Below are 17,898 nucleotides of genomic sequence, written 5' to 3' on the forward strand. Positions count from 1 at the left end.
CAACCGACTGAGCCACCCAGGCACCCCATACCTCACCAGTTTCTAAGTGACTTACATGTCTGTTTCCCTCTTAGCGCCCGCCGCCACCTGCTAGTGCCACCGGGTAGTTCACCATTGGATTATTCAGTTTATCGTTGGCCTCCCTTCCTCCTCTGACAGGGTCTCACACAAGGTGGCTGCTGTCAGTGCTGGCCCACAAACATACAAAGTCATTTCCCAGGCAGTTTCTATTTACTGGTGGTCCACATACGTGACCCAGACATTTTTCCAGAGCAGAACTCAAAAGGAAAATGAAAAACTTCACACTTCTCCACTTTCCCTTGGTAACAATACCTTTAAAAACAACATCCACTGGGCACTTTCTCCTAGGGGCTTTATTTGAAACATTTAACCAAACTGGTATCTTCTGTATTCAATTTGAAAACTTTTTAACCTTCTTAAGTGAAATACAAAAACACGCTTTCCCGAATGTGCTTCCTTTTCCAGGTTTGAAGCTTATGACCTGGGTGATCTGATTAACCAAGAAGAAACTAAGTTCATGCTTGGAAATAATTAACACACAACAGGATCACACTGAGAGAGGACAGCAAAACAGCTGCCCAATGGCACTCTAGGCGGAGATGCAGTGATATTTGGAGTTCGTGATTTTTGACCTTTACGGTTTAAGGTTTAAAGTTCAGTCTTACGAGGGCACTTTTTTTCCCAGTTTAAAGCGAGAACAGTTAAGGCGGCGGGGGGGGGGGGGGGGGGGGGGAAGGGAGGGGGACCCAACAAACACAAACAAAAAATACCAACCAAACTAAGAGGACGGAGTATGCCAAGGTGGTAAGGCTAAAATGGCAATCAGTTTTAGGAAGGCCACCACAGAGAGGTCTCTGCCAAACACTAAAAGTCAAAGCTTGAGAAAGCAACACTGGTAACAAGATTAAAGCCCTCCCTTATGCACAAGGATATGAAAACTGGTTTTCTTTAGGGGCGCCTGGGTGGCTCAGTTGGTTAAGTGTCCAACTCTTGGTTTTGGCTCAGGTCACGATCTCATAGTTTGTGAGATCGAGCCCCACGTGTGGAGCCTGCTTGGGATTCTCTCTCTCTGCCCTGCCCCAGTTTGTGCTCTCTCTCTCAAAAAACAAACAAAACAAAACAAAACAAAACAAAACAAAACAAAACCACCAACAGGACAATCCAAATGATGAACTTATGACCTGTTTTGTTATCATCCCACACATTTTTAAAACCTTTTTTCCAAAGGAAAATACTTTGACCAAGTACATCAGTCTTTTAAGACTTATGCGTAGAAAGTGCCTCCCGCCCATTTATCAAAATATTCCTCAGAATTCTAGAGAAGTTCTCCGGTAGTTAACATCAGACTTCTACGGAGTTTCAACGGATGTAACTTGCCACGAAGGTTTAGACACCGAGTTCAGTGTCTATGGTGGATGCGGTCTAATCAACCAGCAGGGTGTTCTTGCTCACGTGAGCAGCACGTGAGCACTGGGGAGCCTCGGGGCTACTGGCACATTCCACCACGTCTTCAAGTTACCTACAGCGTGCTCTGTGAGCTGCGCGGGGAGCTCTCGCAGCTGTGCCGCCACATATTCTTTGCTGTCACACAGGGAACCAAGAATGCTGTCCGTGCCATCCTCCCCAAAGTCGGGAGCGGTGCTGTTTTCAACTTCGCTCTCTTCCAACACACCGACATCCATCACGTCCATATTCCGCAAGCTCTCTAAACCTGTCTCCATATCCTCCTGGAAAGAGAAGGAAACGCGTCAACGACCGGGGGGCTGGTGGTGGCGCTCCTGCTGGCATCTCCGCCTTCGATGCCACATACCTGCCCATCTCTGGAATCTTCTTCCAGGCCGTTGTCTTCTGTGCCTTCTTCCTCCATCTTTTGTCCTAATTACAAAATAACCTTTCAGTTAGATTAACATTTAGGTTCTCACCTCCTAATTAGTTTATGCACACTAACAGATTTCAACCTGGGTGAAGATACATCATAAGCAAACAGAAGAAGTACCCGTTCTCCCACTGTGTGGAATTTTGCTGCAACCGGGACGTGGAAATCGAGGATTTCTATACTATTGTCAAAGCATTTTGGTTTTGCACAAGATATCTAACTTTAAAAGACCTCAAAACCACTCCAAACTAAAAAAAACACCCCAAAAGAAAAACGAGCAAAGGATGAACGGGCATTTTCCAACAAACAGACACTTACAAATGCCAAGTCCACCTGGTGATCAAAGAGCTTCATCCCAAAATAACACTAGATTAAGCTGCTGCTTCTCCCACACATTCCACCCACGTCAGGCAGGCTGACCACCTCTCCTCATTCTCCGGCTCAGGAACTTTTCTTTGCAAGGTACAAAGGTAAAGGCTACCACAAAGTCAATGGTCGTCCTGGATCTTGTAAATGCAGAACTACTTAGGATTAATGCTAAATATTTCCAAGGGGGGCTGGAGGAGGAGGATGGAAACTTCTAGGCTTAGAAGAGAAGTAAAACCTTTGGGCTCCATCGTGGATCAAAAAGCCTTAAAATTGTACAAACCTTTTATTCTAGAAATTCCCTCTATAGGGGCATGTGCTAACACTAAAATGTCTGACAAAGAACAAAACCAAAAGTACCCTATCTAGAAATATACATAGCCCAAACATTCGAAAGGGAAACACATCATGACAGTCTGTTCACTTGTGGGACACCAGTTGCTGTCAACAGGGGAAGTTGGGTGGAATTTGGCCATGACTGGAAACATTTTTGGTGTCACAACCGGGAGATGCTCCTGGCATCTAGTGGGTAGTGAGCAGGGATGCTGTTCAACCTAAGATAGTGCACAGGACGGAAAGAATTCCTTACCCCAAATTGTCAACAGTGCCAAGTTCGCAAAACACTGTGGCACACCACAAAGGTCTTAAAAAAAAAAAAAATCATGCTTCTAAAGAATATTTAAGAATACGTGAAAATGCCTATATAATAAAAAAAAAAAAAAAAGAATCAGGTACAGTACGTCTACTTTTACTAAATAGCACATAGAGGTGCCTGGGTGGCTCAATCAGTTAAGTATCTGACTCTTGGTTTCTGCTTAGGTCATGATCTCACGGTTCCATGGGTTCAAGTCCCGAGTTGGGCTCCGTGCTGGCAGCGTGGAGCCTGCCTGGGATTCTCTCTCTCTCTTCCCGCCGGCCCTCCCCCCCCACCCCCCCATCACTAGCAGGCCTCTCAAAATAAACTTAAAAAAATAGCACGTACATGTTTGTATACATCCAAATGCAAAGACGTATTTACAGTACATATGTAAAAGTAACAAAGGCAGTCACCAACAGGGGTTCAAACACAGTGGTAGAATTAGAGATAAAATTTTACTTTCACGTGTATACGTTTTACATGTTCTAAGCTATCTAATACAGCTTCTAAAGTATCTAAACCCTTCCATAATTTTTTTTTTTTTTTTAATGCTCATTTATCTTTGAGACAGAGAGAGACAGAGCATGAACGGGGGAGGGTCAGAGAGAGGGAGACACAGAATCCGAAACAGGCTCCAGGCTCCGAGCTGTCAGCACAGAGCCCGACGCGGGGCTCGAACTCACAGAGTGCGAGATAGCGACCTGAGCCGAAGTCGGCTGCTCAACCGACTGAGCCACCCAGGTGCCCCTTCCATAATTTTTTGAAATGAGAAAATTAAACAGAAGAAACCTCAATCTTTGAGTACAGATCCAAGCAGTATGTACCCCCACACGCGCCCTCCGGGCCACCGTTAACACTCACTCAAAACGTGTAGCTTTATCACCTGTCAGGCACTGTGCTCTTTATATTATTAACACTCCCACGACACTAGCAGGTTTATTGGCTTCATCTGACAGCTGAGAACTTGGTTCGGTTCTTAAAGACTCAGCTGCACTGGTTCCCGTTATATGGGAATCCAGCACTCCCTTTCGCAACATGCGCTCTAAAAACGTTTGGCAGCTGGGACACCTGGGTGGCTCAGTCGGTTAGGCGCCTGACTTCGGCTCAGATCATGATCCCACAGTTCGTGAGTTCGAGCCCCGCGTCGGGCTCTGTGGCGACAGCTCGGAGTCTGGAGCTTGCTTCAGATTCTGTGTCTCCCTCTTTCTATCCTTCCCCTGCTCGTGCTGTTTCTCAAAAAAGGAATAAACGTCAAAAAAAATTTTTTTTTTAATGTTTGGTGGCTGCACCCACTTTCAGGCCCTCTAACTAGTAGCCTGCTGTACCCACAAAGGACGTAAACAGGACAGATGCAGACCGAGAAAAGCCCTCCCTAAAGGCCAACAGAACGACAAAAGCTGGGCAGGGGCCACGCCCCAATTCCAAGGGTCTGGTTTCAGCAACTAAAAGCTGAAGGGGTGGCGGACAAAGATGCTAGAAAACCTAATTCAGAACGGTAATCTTTCAAAATCACATCCACAAGCTTCAAAAATTTGCCTGTCTAAAGCTTAGCTACTTTTCACTTTTACGTAACCTTTGAAGATCTAATTTCAGCCAAGACACAAGAGGGTCTGGCACTTCATACCAACACCCACATGTGCAGACACCTGCAAAGAGCATGCCAGCTGAACAACTTGCAGGAGCTGCCCTCGGCCCCAGGACCCTTCTGGTGACTTCTCAGAAAAACAAAGGGGAAGGGACCGGTGCCCCTCCAATTCCAGCTACAGTTATACTAGTATAAACGTTTCTTTATACCAGCAGAAATAAAGACCACCAAAGCTTTTTTTTTTTTGACAAAATGGTAAGTCCAAGCAGTTTTAATGTCACCTGAACTGCAACCCACATGTTCAGACACGCACTGGAAGCACTCAGCCACGATCTGGTTTGTCTAGCAATGCAAAGATCCCTGTTAAAAGCCAAGAACATTTTTGACTCGTAAGCCTCGAACCTCCCAAGTTTTAAATGAGCACCTACATTAAGAACTTTCAGACACAACTTCTAACAGATACAAGGCTCTCAATCTGCATTCTCTTGACTAATCAGTATAGATACCAGACCATTACAAGAGCAGTAACAACACGTTAATGTTTTAAAATTCAGCTTAAATGGAAATCCCTAAGGCAACCTAACTCAGAAGTTTAACCTTTCAAAACACACAAAGTTTTTAAACAGATGAGTCATGCAAAAGCCCTTCTAGAACAGCCCTTCTAAAAAGTAAACCGAAGTTACTGAAAACGCTACAAATGACTTTCTCCTTTTGTAAGCGGGTGTGCTCCACTGCCCAAATTTAACTCTTTTTCAGATGAACAGGGCATAGCCCATGGTGAGAATTCTTGCGGTGGCACCTTTCAAGAAAATAACCCACATCACACGCAAGTTCCAAAATCAGATTGTCCTTATCCATACAAAAACTGAGGACGAAAACCAATGACGGTAACAAGATTTCAAAGCTTTGTGGAACTAAATACTTCCAGAAACAGCTGGTCCCATCCACGAAAAGAAATGAACCACCGACAGATGTCACAAACTAGAAGACTCTTGGAAACATGCTCAATGAAAGAAGCTAGGCACAAAAGGCCACGTATTGTGCGATCCTATTTACGTGGAACAGAACAATTACACACTTCCGGCAGGGGAGGGGGGCGGGGAATGGGGAGCAAATGCTAATAGGCACAAAGACTTCTACATAGGGTGATGGAAACGTTCTAGAATCACGTAGCAGTGACACAGCCTTATGAATATACTAAGAAGTAACGAATTGTGCACTGTAAACAGGTGAGTTTTATAGTATTTGAATCACGTGTCAAAAAAAAAAAAGGGAGAGAGAAAAAAAAATATCTGACTGCTGAGCACCTGGCAAGCTCGGTCCACGGAGCATGTGACTCTTGACCTCAGGGGTTTTACGCTGGGTGCAGAGATTGCTTAAAAATAAAGTCTTAAAGCGAACAAGAAACAACTCACTAGCGGAAAATAGGCTGGGTGTAAACGCTCCCAACAATCTATTTTGGACCCTTTGAGCAGCTGGGTTCTATTTAGTCTCCTGCTGGTGTCCTTTCCCTCGGTTTAAAGCCTAGTTGGGGCGCCTGGGTGGCGCAGTCGGTTAAGCGTCCGACTTCAGCCAGGTCACGATCTCGCGGTCCGTGAGCTCGAGCCCCGCGTCGGGCTCTGGGCTGATGGCTCGGAGCCTGGAGCCTGTTTCCGATTCTGTGTCTCCCTCTCTCTCTGCCCCTCCCCCGTTCATGCTCTGTCTCTCTCTGTCTCAAAAATAAATAAACGTTAAAAAAATATTTAACTCGGGGCGCCTGGGTGGCTCAGTCGGTTAAGCGTCCGACTTCAGCTCAGGTCACGATCTCGCGGTCCGTGAGTTCGAGCCCCGCGTTGGGCTCTGGGCTGATGGCTCAGAGCCTGGAGCCTGCTTCCGATTCTGTGTCTCTCTCTCTCTCTGCCCCTCCCCCGTTCATGCTCTGTCTCTCTCTGTCCCAAAAATAAATAAAAAACGTTGAAAAAGCCTAGTTTTTGAACCGAGGAGGAAGCCACAGCAGGTTTAAGAGCGGACCTTACCCTAATTCAGCGTAAATCCCAACGACAAGAGCCCAGGTGTCCTACTTAGTACCCGCAAAGTCTCTTTCGTCTTCCCAGAACTACTCGCAAGGTGATGAAAACCAAAAGCAAGCGGAATCGTCAGACGGGAACCACCAAAGCCCCCCTCCCGGCCCTCGGACAGAAACGGTGCGGCGAGACCAGTTCCGCTAGCAGGTTCTCTGAGCACCGGGCCTCAGGCGGCAACAAGCACAAGCCGCTACCTTTGACGCATCTCTTTGCCGTTTTCTTGCTGGTGGCTTCCAACGCGATGCCAAGTTCATCGGGATCCTGCCCTTCTTCCTTAACCGCCTGTGAAGAAGAGATAAAATTGAACAAAGTTGAGGAGCGCGGCAGGGCTCGCGTTGTTCTCTGTAACGCCTCCCCCGCCCACAAAGTCAAACCCTTGCTCGCAAAGAGCCAAGCTGGTTCTGCTACGTGAGCCGCAAGCCCTTCGCAAGGCTTGCACGTCTGGGTCCTCGCTGGGTCCGAAGCACAGGGGGATGTGCGAGCGGGGGTCAATGACGGTTCTAAACGGGCCCTAAAAATCGCCCTACCTTCCGCTTTAAGGGAACCAGCAGCGACCCTGCGCTAGACGCACCTTCTGTAAAAACTCTTGACTGGTGCTCGACAAGGGGGGGACTGGCGGGGGTGCTGGACAGGACTGGGAACTCGATGGTAAACTCAAGTCCTGCAAGGAGCCTGTTCTGGTTGGGGAGACGCCCCCCCCCATACTCGGGGTTGGGATAAACGCGGGCGGGGGCGGTGCATAAACGCAGAAGCGGGGAGACGGAGCAACACCTTACAAAGGATGTTGGGGAAACATCTCAAGCAAACCGAGAAAGACGCCAAGGCGCCCGCCAGCCAGAGGACGACCCTGGAAGAAGAGCCATCGAGCGCAAGACCTACGAGCGAAGACCCTGGAATAGGAACCAGCACAGCTGCCTCTCCTGCAACATCTCAAAGGCTCCTCAGTCATCCGTTCTCCAGGAGGGGAAACTGAGGCGCAAGGGAGAAGAAGGCGCCTATTCAAGGTCACAGAACCAAGTCTCCAACCGGGGCCCGGAGCAAGTCCAGGGGCCAGTCGGTGGCTATCAAGACGCGCTTTCGGCACTCGAGGGCACTGGTTGGCAGGAGGATCAAAGGCGAGACACAGAGAGGGGCGGTGACGGACCAAGGTCACACAGCCGGGCCCCCTGGTCCCCGCGAGCCCGGGCCGGGGTCCGACACAAGGGGGGAGTGGAGGAAGGAGATCCGGGAACCGCGGTGACAGGCCCGCGCGGGGGCGTGCCCCGACCTCCTGCTCCACCCCGGGACGTCGAGCCGCCTCACCTTCTTGAGCCGCTCCATCAGGACGCTCTTGTTGCCGCCCGTGTCCAGGTTCCGCTTCTTCAGCTCCGCCCGCAGGTCGATCACCCGCAGGTCGCTCAGCCGCCGCGTCCCAGCCTCCGAGACACCCGACCCCACAGCGGCTGTGCCAGAACCCGACTCGCCGGAGCCTGCCAGAGTCTCCGCCATCCCAGGTTCCGCGTCCCCGCCACCTCCTTCCCACACCGCCGGCGGCTGTAGCGGCTCTGAGCACAAAATGGCGCCGCCTAAGAGGAAAACGCACTCGCTTTCTCCCGCCCCGCTTTCCGGCCGCGCATGCGTGCCACACATGCCAGCTTTATTAGCAGCACGCGCGCTCGCGCGTCGACCAACCGCACGTTCCCCACCACAACGCGCAGGCGCCGTAACTGCAGCACGCATGTGTGGCGGCCGTCCGCGGCGGGAGGCGGGCGAGCTGCAACGCGCCTGCGCCCATCCCTGTGAGCGCTCACCACGCATGTGCAGACGCGACCGGCAGCGTCGGCTCCGCGCCGGGTGCGCTTGCGCAGAAGCCAGGCGCGCCAGGGCGGCTGGAGCGGTTCCCTCGCAGGCGGCGCCATTTTGTGCTAGGAGCCGAGATAAAACCGGCCCGGTTCTGTGTGAAGTGGGCGGCGGAGCCAGGGTCCCTGGAATGGCGGAGACTCTCTCAGGCCTAGGCGATTCGGGTGCGGCGGGCGCAGCGGCTCTGAGCTCTGCCTCGTCCGAGACCGGGACGCGGCGACTCAGCGACCTGCGGGTAATCGATCTGCGGGCGGAGCTGAGGAAACGGAATCTGGACTCGAGCGGCAATAAGAGCGTTTTGATGGAGCGGCTCAAAAAGGTGGAGCTGGGGCCCTGGGGGCGGCAGGAGGTGGCGGGCGTGGGGGTCCTCGCGGCCGCGACGGGAGTCCGCTGGTCTCTGGGTCCGCCTCCGGCCCTTTTCGGGGCCTGCGCGTGGCCTGGCGCCGCGGGCTTCTCCCCGGCTCCTCCGAGGCCTCAGCGGGAGCGCCCAGCCCAGCGGGTCCTGGGTGCGAAGCGCAGCGCCGCTCAGGAGAGAGAAGAAAACCTTGGCGCGACCCGGGGACAGCGCCGCGGCCTTGCGGCGGCGGGCGGCGGGGCACCTAGGCCGAGGGCCCCTGTTTTCCGCACCAGCCGCTGCGCGGAGGGCCTTCCTCTCGTTGTCCCATCGCAGCCAGCGAAAATGACAGGAAGCCCGGACACTCTCTTTTTCCGGGCGAGGTCGGGGGACTCGGCCAAGGTCACACGGCCGCGGAGACGAGGCGGCGGGATTGGAACCCGCGCCGGCCGCCGGGCGTTCTCCGAAGATGGAGATGCGCCTTGACCCGTTAGGGCCGACGCGCCTCGACTAGAGGGCTAATCCCCAAAGGCGTGCCAAGAGCGCTTCCAAACGCTTAAAAAAAAAAAAAAATTGGTTTATAGACTTGCCAGCCGCAGGTCCAGAAAATCCCGGGGGAGGGAGGGCAGCGATTACAGTGGCGACCGGGGCCGTAGAGACGTTGGCCGGAGGAGCGCGGAGACCGCGTCAGGACTTCGCCCGGACGCAGGCAGCGTGGGGGCTCCCGTCCGGGCGTCTGGACGCCGGGCTCCGCGGCCCGGTCGCGGGCGTGGAAGCCCGTGGACGCTCCCTGAGCCTGTGTGTCCCCGGACAGAAGGGACGGTGGCGCCCTCGTGGTCGGATCAGCCGAGGTCGCGCGAACCGGGCTTGGCACGGTGCCTGGCACGTGAAGGGGCCGCGGTGGGCCCAGCTCACTCTGCCCCCCCCCCCGTGCGGCTTGTTTGCAGAGGCGGGATTGTCGTGACCCCCACCTTGAGGAGCCCCGAGGGGCCGGCGCGGAAAGCACGCGTTAGCTACACGTCTGGGCCCTTGGGTTCCCTTTTCTGCGCGTTGCGCTTGGCCTCTTTGCCTTTTCCCGTCCGCCCGGCATTATCTGGGGCCGTCTCCCGGGGAATCTCGGCCTCCCCGGCCGGCGGCCCCTGCAGGCGACGTGATTTGTGATTCTGTCCCCCCTCCTGGCTCCCAAACAGTCGGGTGTCAGGGCTTTATTTGTTACTGATCACTGTTCAGAGGAAGCAGGGGTTTCCTATTTTCCGAACGAGGAAGCTCGGACTTGAGAACCAGCAGTCGATTAGCTCAGAGTCGGTTGGGCCTTGCTCGCCGGAGCTTGTGTTTCTCTCGCCATGGATACCGACCTCCTTTGTTCAAGACTCGGCGTAGTCCGTCAGCCGAGACGTGTACCTTGACAGAAGTGCCCGCAGGCCGAGGGTTGGCACCTGGGGAGTTGGGGTCGGCTTGCTTAGCCACCGGGGCCCCCCGTCGGCAGAGGCAAATCGGGACCTCTATCCTTTTTTCACCCCAGACGGTCTGCAAGGCTGATAGGATGGCGTTGAGCCTTCCTGTCACGTTGGTGGCTGAGACCGGTTGGTGTGGGACTTCGGGGACCCTCCAGCACCGTCCTCCCTGAGCCGTCTTTGCTTCCTCCTCTGCCCCTTCGTTTTCTCAGGGATGCGGTGATCGTGCAGAAATGCCATCAGCGTTTGTGTTTATCCGCTCCCCTGCCCCAGCGAGTCTGGAACTACTGCTCCTCCTTTTCTTCTCTGTTTTTACCACCTAGTGTCCCTTCTCCAGTCATTTTTCCAGGAAGGAAATGAGGAAAAGGCGGAGGGAGCACAAAGAGTGTAGTTCCCCGAGCTCTGTAAGGGTGACTCAGAGCCCACAGTGCCCCTAGAGATGATCCTGTAAACACGGCACCCAGGGGAGGCGTACAGAGGGGCAGAAGGGTACGCCTTCTGTCTGGGGGCAGTTCTCTGTTCCCCCTGCGGGATTCCAGAATCCTCTGTTGCCAGGAAGAACATGGGGGACTTTCTGGTTGTGCTTTCCTGGGTCCCAGAGCGGAACTTCCACTTCTTCCTCCTTGCTCTGGCTTTGGAGAGAAGGGAGAGACTTTCTTTGCTCCTGGTACGGACTAGATGTGGAAGCTCCTAAGACCCATTTCAGGTTCAGCCTTCCACGCTGGAAAACTCCTTCCAACCTGAAATTTCTGAAACCACCGACAAATAAAACACAGCGTTTGCAGTAGGTTTAAATAGAACTCGTGCTCACAGGAGAGTATAGCACCGAGAGATAGGGTTCTCGGTAAAGCCGGAAAGCACAGCCCAGCGTCCGTGGAGGTCATCAGCGACCTGCCCAGTACCAGTTTGCCGAGTGCCTCCTCGGTGCTGGGCATATTGTGCCCATATTGTGGGTGTGGGCTGTTCAAGTGAAGGACAGGCTCTCAGGATGGGAGGTCCGGCTTGCCGGGAGAGCCTTATAATTCTGTATCCTTTCAGGTGGGTCCCCTAGCGGTTAAGAGCGAGACCTTTGGAGTCAGTCATAGGTGTGGGTGACCTGATGAGGTAATACGTGTCAGTCCAGTCTTGTGCTGCACACGCTATGATCTCAGCCCGTGAGCGTTAGTAAGTAGTCTGTCCAGACAGTGCTAAGTGTAGGCACGGCATGGAGAGGGGGTCACAGAGGGTCAACAGCACATTGCTGGGTGAAGTCGTAGGAAATGGAAGAGAGTGCTTTTCCCTTTTTGAGTTCTTCTTGGTCCAGGAATAGAATAAACTAGGTTGTGGTGATGATAGTGTTAAAACAGCTGATTGTTGAGTGCTCGATTTACACAGATGATAGAGTTCTCGGGATGACCTTCTGGGGTGAATACTTTTATTAGCCTCACGTTCCAGAGTGAACTATTCAGAGTAAGTAAACGTGCCTTAATCCATACAGCTAAGGACTGGTAGAGTCTGACTCCAGAGTCATTGTTCCAACATAGACCTAGACCACAGAGGAGTTGGGGGGCAGCCCTTTCCTGAAGTCTCCATGAAAGTCAAGTCTGCATGTTGCCTTTTTTGGTTAACTTTTTCTTTTTAACCTTCCCTTTAGGCAATTGAAGATGAAGGGGGTAATCCTGATGAAATTGAAATTACCTCTGAGGGAAACAAGAAGACGTCAAAGAGATCGAGCAAAGGTATTGAGAATCTTACAAGCACTGCTAACTTTAGGAGCTCTCTTCGAAATTACTTTCTCTGCTAATGTGCCTGCCTGCTTACTTGGCTGTGTTTGGGGCCTTTGGACTGCCCTGTGACTCCAGAGGGCCTGGAATGAAGCTTTGCATTTCCCGTAAGATTCTTCTAGTATATTTTGTTTCTCTAGTATTTACGAACTCAGACAGAGTGGGAAGGGTATTTACGTATTTGTTCATTTTACTCTGTAGGTTTCTCAGCAGCTCTTGTTTGTCCAGACTCTTAACCTTCTTCTTTACATAGAGAGCATTTAGGACTGCTTGGGTCTCCTATTTCTCTGACTTGCAAAACATAACTTCTTTTTTAAATACCACCTGGCCAAAACAAGGCTCGTCACTCTTACAGCATTGCTTTCAAAATTGCCTATTGCAGAAATGCCACATTGCACGTGGCATTAATGATCTTCACTATCTCACCCAAATCTCTGTTTCTTTCTTCACCCCTACCACTTTCCTCTACTACATCCTGGGCTTTAATCAGGCCCCAAACATGTTTCCTTTCTTGAACCTCTTTGCCTGAATTTACATGTTGCACCTCCCCTTTTTCCCCCTCTGTCTGCATTCAAGTCTTTGTCCATCAACAGACAACTGTGATCCCATTGGCAACAGCTCTTCCCTCCTTAGATCTTCTACAGTGCGATGACCTGCCTCCTTATACTTTGCTTTAATGCTTATGTCACCTCGTCAGTGTTGAGATTGTGGAGGGCAAGGGCTCTATCTTCCTTGTCTTTCTTTTTCTTCAGTATTCACTCGGTAATTTAATTCAGTAACATTCAGCTACTCTTTTAAGAAAGAATCGACTAAAACTGAGCATTTGAACTGTTCTGAAAGTTCTGTTGATAATTGGTGGCTTTGTTGCTCAAGCCCAAAAACAAAATGAAATATTTATATTGTCTGGCCAGTGGTGAAGAATTGGGTTTGAAATGTCTAAGACCAATGTCAGTCCCACTGTGTGGTGTGAGCTCTTGGAGAAAAGCAGCCAGGTGACTTGACTTTGGAATGAAGTCACTTCTGTGGTCTATAGTACATTGTGCATTTTTGGCTTTGTCCAAGTAAATGTCTTTGCCAGGGCAAAGAGTACTGGAAAATCACAGAAAGATGGTCACCCTGGAGGGAAATAGAGCCTGTTGGATCTCTTTTTCTTTTTGATTGGAAAAAGAAGAAAGAAAGAAAGGAAGTAAAGTATTCTAAGTGGGTATTTTGTTTTTGATGTTTTTTAATCTTTTTTTTTTTTTAAACATTTATTCAGTTTTGAGAGATGGAGAGAGACAGAGCTTGAGTGGGGAAGGGGCAGAGAGAGAGGGAGACGCAGAATCCAAAGCAGGCTCCAGGCTTTGAGCTGTCAGCACAGAGCCGGATGCGGGGCTTGAACTCACGAACCGTGAGATCATGACCTGAGCCAAAGTCGGATGCCTAACCGACTGAGCCACCCAGGCGCCCCAGTTTTTGTTTTTTAAACACAGACATGTATTAAGTAAAATGTAGAAGTTCTTTTTTCCCAGTTATTAGAAGGTTGGGGATACTTTCCTGGACTTTCCTGTGTATGTGCAGTCTTTAAAAAAATGCACAAAGACACGTATACAGCTGTACCAATATATTTTTCTCTTGAAGAAAATAGGTCTGGGACATCTGGGTGGCTCAGTCAGTTAAACGTCCAACTTTGGCTTAGGTCGTGATATCCCAGCTTGTGGGTTTAAGCCCCGTGTCAGGCTCTGTGCTGGCAGCTCAGAGCCTGGAGCCTGCTTCAGGTTCTGTGTCTCTCGCTCTCTACTGCTCCCCCACTAGTGTTCTCTCTCCTTTCAAAAATAAACTTAGGGGAGGGAAAAAAACAGAAAATACGTCTTAATTTACAAAATATTTTGTAGGTTGCTTCTTTCACTTACCATTTTACGGGCATTGCTGGTGATCACAGGTGAAAAGACCTGATTTCTTAAATAGCTTAATAGTAATGTTTCATATCAACATTCCACAACTTAGCTTATCAGTTTATTACTAGACTTTTGAGATTTTTTTTTTCCAGTTTTTACTTGGTATTTTCAGTGATCTTTGCTGCCATGAATCAGAAATATCTTTGTATATTTAAGGGAATATCTTTTTTGGTAACCTTTAATAGAAGAAGAATTGTGGGGTTAAGATATGTGCCTTTTAATTTAAAATAGCTACTGACAAATGGGGGCCCCTGGGTGGCTCGGTCGGTTAAGCGGCCGACTTCAGCTGAGGTCATGATCTCGTGGTCTGTGGGTTCAAGCCCCGTGTCAAGCTCTATGTTGGCAGTTCAGAGCCCGGAGCCTGCTTTGGATTCTGTGTCTCCCTCTCTCTCTGCCCCTCCCCTGCTTGCTGTGTCTGTCTCTCTGTCTCTCTTTCTCAAATAATAAGCATTAAAAAAAAAAAAAAAAAAGCTACTGACAAATGGCTCTTCAACAGGCTATACTGGTTAATATCCCTACCAACCACAGGGAGGGGATGTGTCTATTTAAATTCTCCCTCAATGTTGAATAGTATGTATTTTTTTTAAACGTTGTCTCTTATGTAGAAGAGAGGTATCATATTTATCTGCATTTCTCCACAGGTAGTTTTCATTTGTATTTCTTTACATAGATTAAGCAGCTTCTGGTAATTGGCCATCTGTATTTTCTTAATTGCCTTTTCATTTCATGCCCTTTGCCCACTTTACTGCTGAGTTTGTTTTACTGACTTTTGAGGACTCTCTCTGTATAAAAACATTGCAATTGTTTTTTCCTATTTTAAAATTTAAACTTGTTCGTGATGTTTAGGTTGTTTTATTAAATTTTTTTTTTTAGTTTTATTTATTTATTTTGCGAGGGACAGAGAAGAGAGAGAGAATCCCAATCTGCACTGTCAGCACAGAGCCCAACGCAGGGCTCACCCAAGAACTATGAGATCATGATACCAACAGTTGGGCACTAAACTGTCTGAGCCACCCAGGCACCTCAGGTTGTTAAAGTTTTAATTTTTAACACAGGCTGCACTGTCAACCTACCCATTCTATATGGTTTCTAGATTTTATGTTGTATTTTAAAAGGCCTTCCTTTCCTTTAAAACTGTAAAAAATATTCTGTATTGTAGAGTAACGTTTATTGTTTTATTTTTTAATTTGGGTGTTTAATTCATTTGGAATTTACTTTTGTGTACGGTGTGAGGTAGGTAGGGATCCAAGCATATGGAACAGTGTTATCCAATTCCTTGTCCTTTCCCAGTCACATTCCCTTGAGCCCCCTCACACCCTCCCTAAAAAACGTTTGTTGTGATTACTTGCACGGTAGATTACTTTTGCCTCTTCTAGGACTTCGTGTAAAAAAGAACCATTCAGTACAAACTCTTGCACCAGGTTCTTTGGTTGGCATAATTCATTCTATTCTGGAGCTCTACAGTACATTTTGATGTTTGATAGGGCAAGTATGTAAGTTCTACTGAATTATGTTCAACAACTTTATCGCATTTTAGCAAGATTTTTTTTAATATGTATTTTGAGAGAGAACTTGCACACTCGGCAGGCATGCGTAAATGGGGTAGGGGGCAGAGGAAAAGGGAAACAGAATCCCAAGCAGGCTTCATGCTGTCAGTGCATGCCCGATGCAGGGCCCCATCCCACCACCTCGAGATCATGACCTGAGCTGACATCAAGAGTAGGACACATACCTGACTGAGCCAGCCAGGGGCCCCCCCTTCAGCAAGATTTTAATGAAAATAAAGTTCTTTTTTCTGGCCCGATTGATGGACAAACTCCATGGTTTAAAATCTGCATGTTGGTTATTTTAATCAGAATCCTAGAACATATGTCTGAGGTAATCTCAGCACTTGTCTAGTGTAGGGTCATACCAGTAATCTGTTAGATAGAGGTTTTTTTTTTTTTTTTTAATGTTCATTTCTTTTGTGATCAAGTGCATGTGCGTGAGGGAGGGAGGGGCAGAGAGAGGGAGAGCGAGAATCCCAAGCAGGCCCCAAGTTGTCAGCGGGGCTCTGTCTCCTGACCCTGAGATCATGACCTGAGCCAAAACAAGAGTTTAATCAGCTGAGCCACCCAGGCACCCCTAAGCAGAATGTTTTAAAATAATTGTCAGAAAAGTAAATTTAACTGGAAAAAGCAAAAGTGATATGTTTGCTTTTTAGCCAATACCTGATCCTGTGCTGCTGATTTGTTTGTTTGACACAAGTTAATATTAGAGAAAAGATGTAAGACTGAGAAATTTTTGTGTATCCTTTGTCTAGATTCCCCAGATGTTAGGATTTTACTACATTTTTTTATTCTCCCAGCCTTCGTGTGTATGTATACATATGTATGTATGTTTTGTTTTGTTCCTGAATTATTTGAGAATGATTTGCTGGCATGTGCCCTTTTGCCCTACATACTCCAGTATTGCCTAAAAGCAAGGTTATTACGTAACCGTAGTCATCAAAATCAAGACATTGACATCGATAAAGTTGTCTAAGCTCAGACCTTATTTAGACATTAGGCTCTTCACGGCTCAAAAGGAAGAAAAAGCCAGGGTCATGCATTGCATTCAGTTGCCATGTCTCTTTGGTTTCCTTTTATCTGTAACGGTTTTTTGTTTGTTTGTTTAATGTTTATTTCGGTGGGAGGGGAGGAGGGAGGGAGAGAAAAAGGGAGACACAGAGCTCGACGCAGGCTCTGTGCACTGTGCGGTGAGCACAGAGCCCGACACCGACACCAGGCTCCAGCTCATGAAGCTGTGAGATCATGACCTGAACTGAAGTTGGGCATTCAACCGACTGAGCCCCCTCCCCAGGTGCCTGTCTGTAACAGTTTTTAAGATTTCTATTGTATTCTTGATACTGCCATTTTTGAAGAGTACAGATCGTTTATTACGAAGGCTAGTTTGTTTGTTTTTTTAATTGGGGTTTGTTTATTCATTCATATTTCTTTTCCTCATTAGGTTCAAATTATACACTTTGGTCAGCAGTACCAACAGAAGTGTTGCTCTTCTCAGTGTATCTTCTGTGGAGGTACATGCTGTCCATTTGAGTAACTGACTTAAAGTGGTGTTCCTCCCTTTTCTCCACTGGAAAGTTACTATCTTACTCTTTGTAACCGTATCTATGAGAAGGATACTTTGAGACTTTTGTTCATATCTTGTTCATTCTCCATTACTTTTGGCATCCATTAGGTTAGCCATTGGTGAGTTTTTAAATGTATTATTCTATCTACATTTATCCGTCTGTTTTCTGCCATAAGGGATGGCTTGCTCTTCTCCTTTATTTATCAGTGTGAATTTAGAGATTCTTACTTTGTTCAGTAAGTTGTTAAACCTTATGATGATTATTTTGATGTTCAGATTGTTCCAGTGAGAGCCCTCCAGTCTGACTCACGTGTCTTTTGACATGTCCATGTCACTCTTTGACCACTTTCTTATTTTCTGGCACAAGAGGGTATGCCTCTAGTACTTTCCTGCTGTACCTTGGGAATCAGCCATTTCTTCCAGGCACCCATGTTCTTTTTTGTGGAGAGCGGTACCCTGCTACTGTGATGTCCATTCCTCGTGGGCCAGTGCTGGGTTTGTAAGGTCTGTTGGACTGAATGTGCCTCATGAAATGAAATACTGTTGAAGCAATCAAATTAGCCAGTGACAGCTTCAGAAATGTGAAAAAATAAAGTTCTGGCTAACGGGAACAGTGTACCAACTGAACTTGCTAGCTAGTTAAAATTGTTTATTCTCTTGGATTTTGGAGGTGGCAGAAATACTTGTAAGTCAAAGACAAGGTGGGTGTAAAAGGTAGTATGTTTAGTGTCCTTAAATAGCAAAGCTAATAGCAATATTCAAAACCTGTGACATGACTAATTTTGAGAACATTTTTCTAGATGTGATGATTTCATATTAGAAAGTTGTCAGTTATTCCTAAAGTGATCTAAAAAGAAAATGTATAAGAATAACTAAGTTGTGGGGCGCCTGGTGATCTCGGCTCAGGTCATG

At 48.4% G+C, this 17,898-nt stretch overlaps 2 protein-coding genes across 4 annotated transcripts in view; one reads left to right on the forward strand and one right to left on the reverse strand.

Annotated features, from left to right (window-relative positions):
• SAFB2 (scaffold attachment factor B2) overlaps positions 1-8,088 on the reverse strand; it is a 33,141-nt gene extending 25,053 nt beyond the window's left edge. The window contains exons 1-4 of one of the 2 annotated variants that reach the window (XM_047097429.1): positions 7,851-8,087; positions 6,743-6,830; positions 1,832-1,896; positions 1,545-1,748 (exon numbers count right to left, since the gene is read on the reverse strand). In XM_047097429.1, the coding sequence (XP_046953385.1) occupies positions 1,545-1,748; positions 1,832-1,896; positions 6,743-6,830; positions 7,851-8,036 (543 nt within the window). In that variant the 5' untranslated portion in view covers positions 8,037-8,087. Of the gene's footprint in view, positions 1-1,544; positions 1,749-1,831; positions 1,897-6,742; positions 6,831-7,850 lie in introns of both variants that reach the window. The other variant, XM_047097430.1, reaches the window with a different exon arrangement.
• Positions 8,089-8,423: 335 nt separating this feature from the next.
• Positions 8,424-17,898, forward strand: part of SAFB (scaffold attachment factor B) — a 36,353-nt gene continuing 26,878 nt past the window's right edge. For both annotated transcript variants that reach the window (XM_047094540.1, XM_047094541.1), the window contains exons 1-2: positions 8,424-8,706; positions 11,809-11,893. In XM_047094540.1, coding sequence (XP_046950496.1) covers positions 8,518-8,706; positions 11,809-11,893 — 274 coding nt within the window. In that variant the 5' untranslated portion in view covers positions 8,424-8,517. The remainder of the gene's footprint in view (positions 8,707-11,808; positions 11,894-17,898) is intronic.

Source organism: Lynx rufus, unplaced genomic scaffold (assembly GCF_022079265.1).
Source record: "Lynx rufus isolate CCGP_SWC_20201006 ecotype Redwood Valley unplaced genomic scaffold, mLynRuf1.p SCAF_4, whole genome shotgun sequence".
NCBI classification, from domain to species: domain Eukaryota; kingdom Metazoa; phylum Chordata; class Mammalia; order Carnivora; family Felidae; genus Lynx; species Lynx rufus.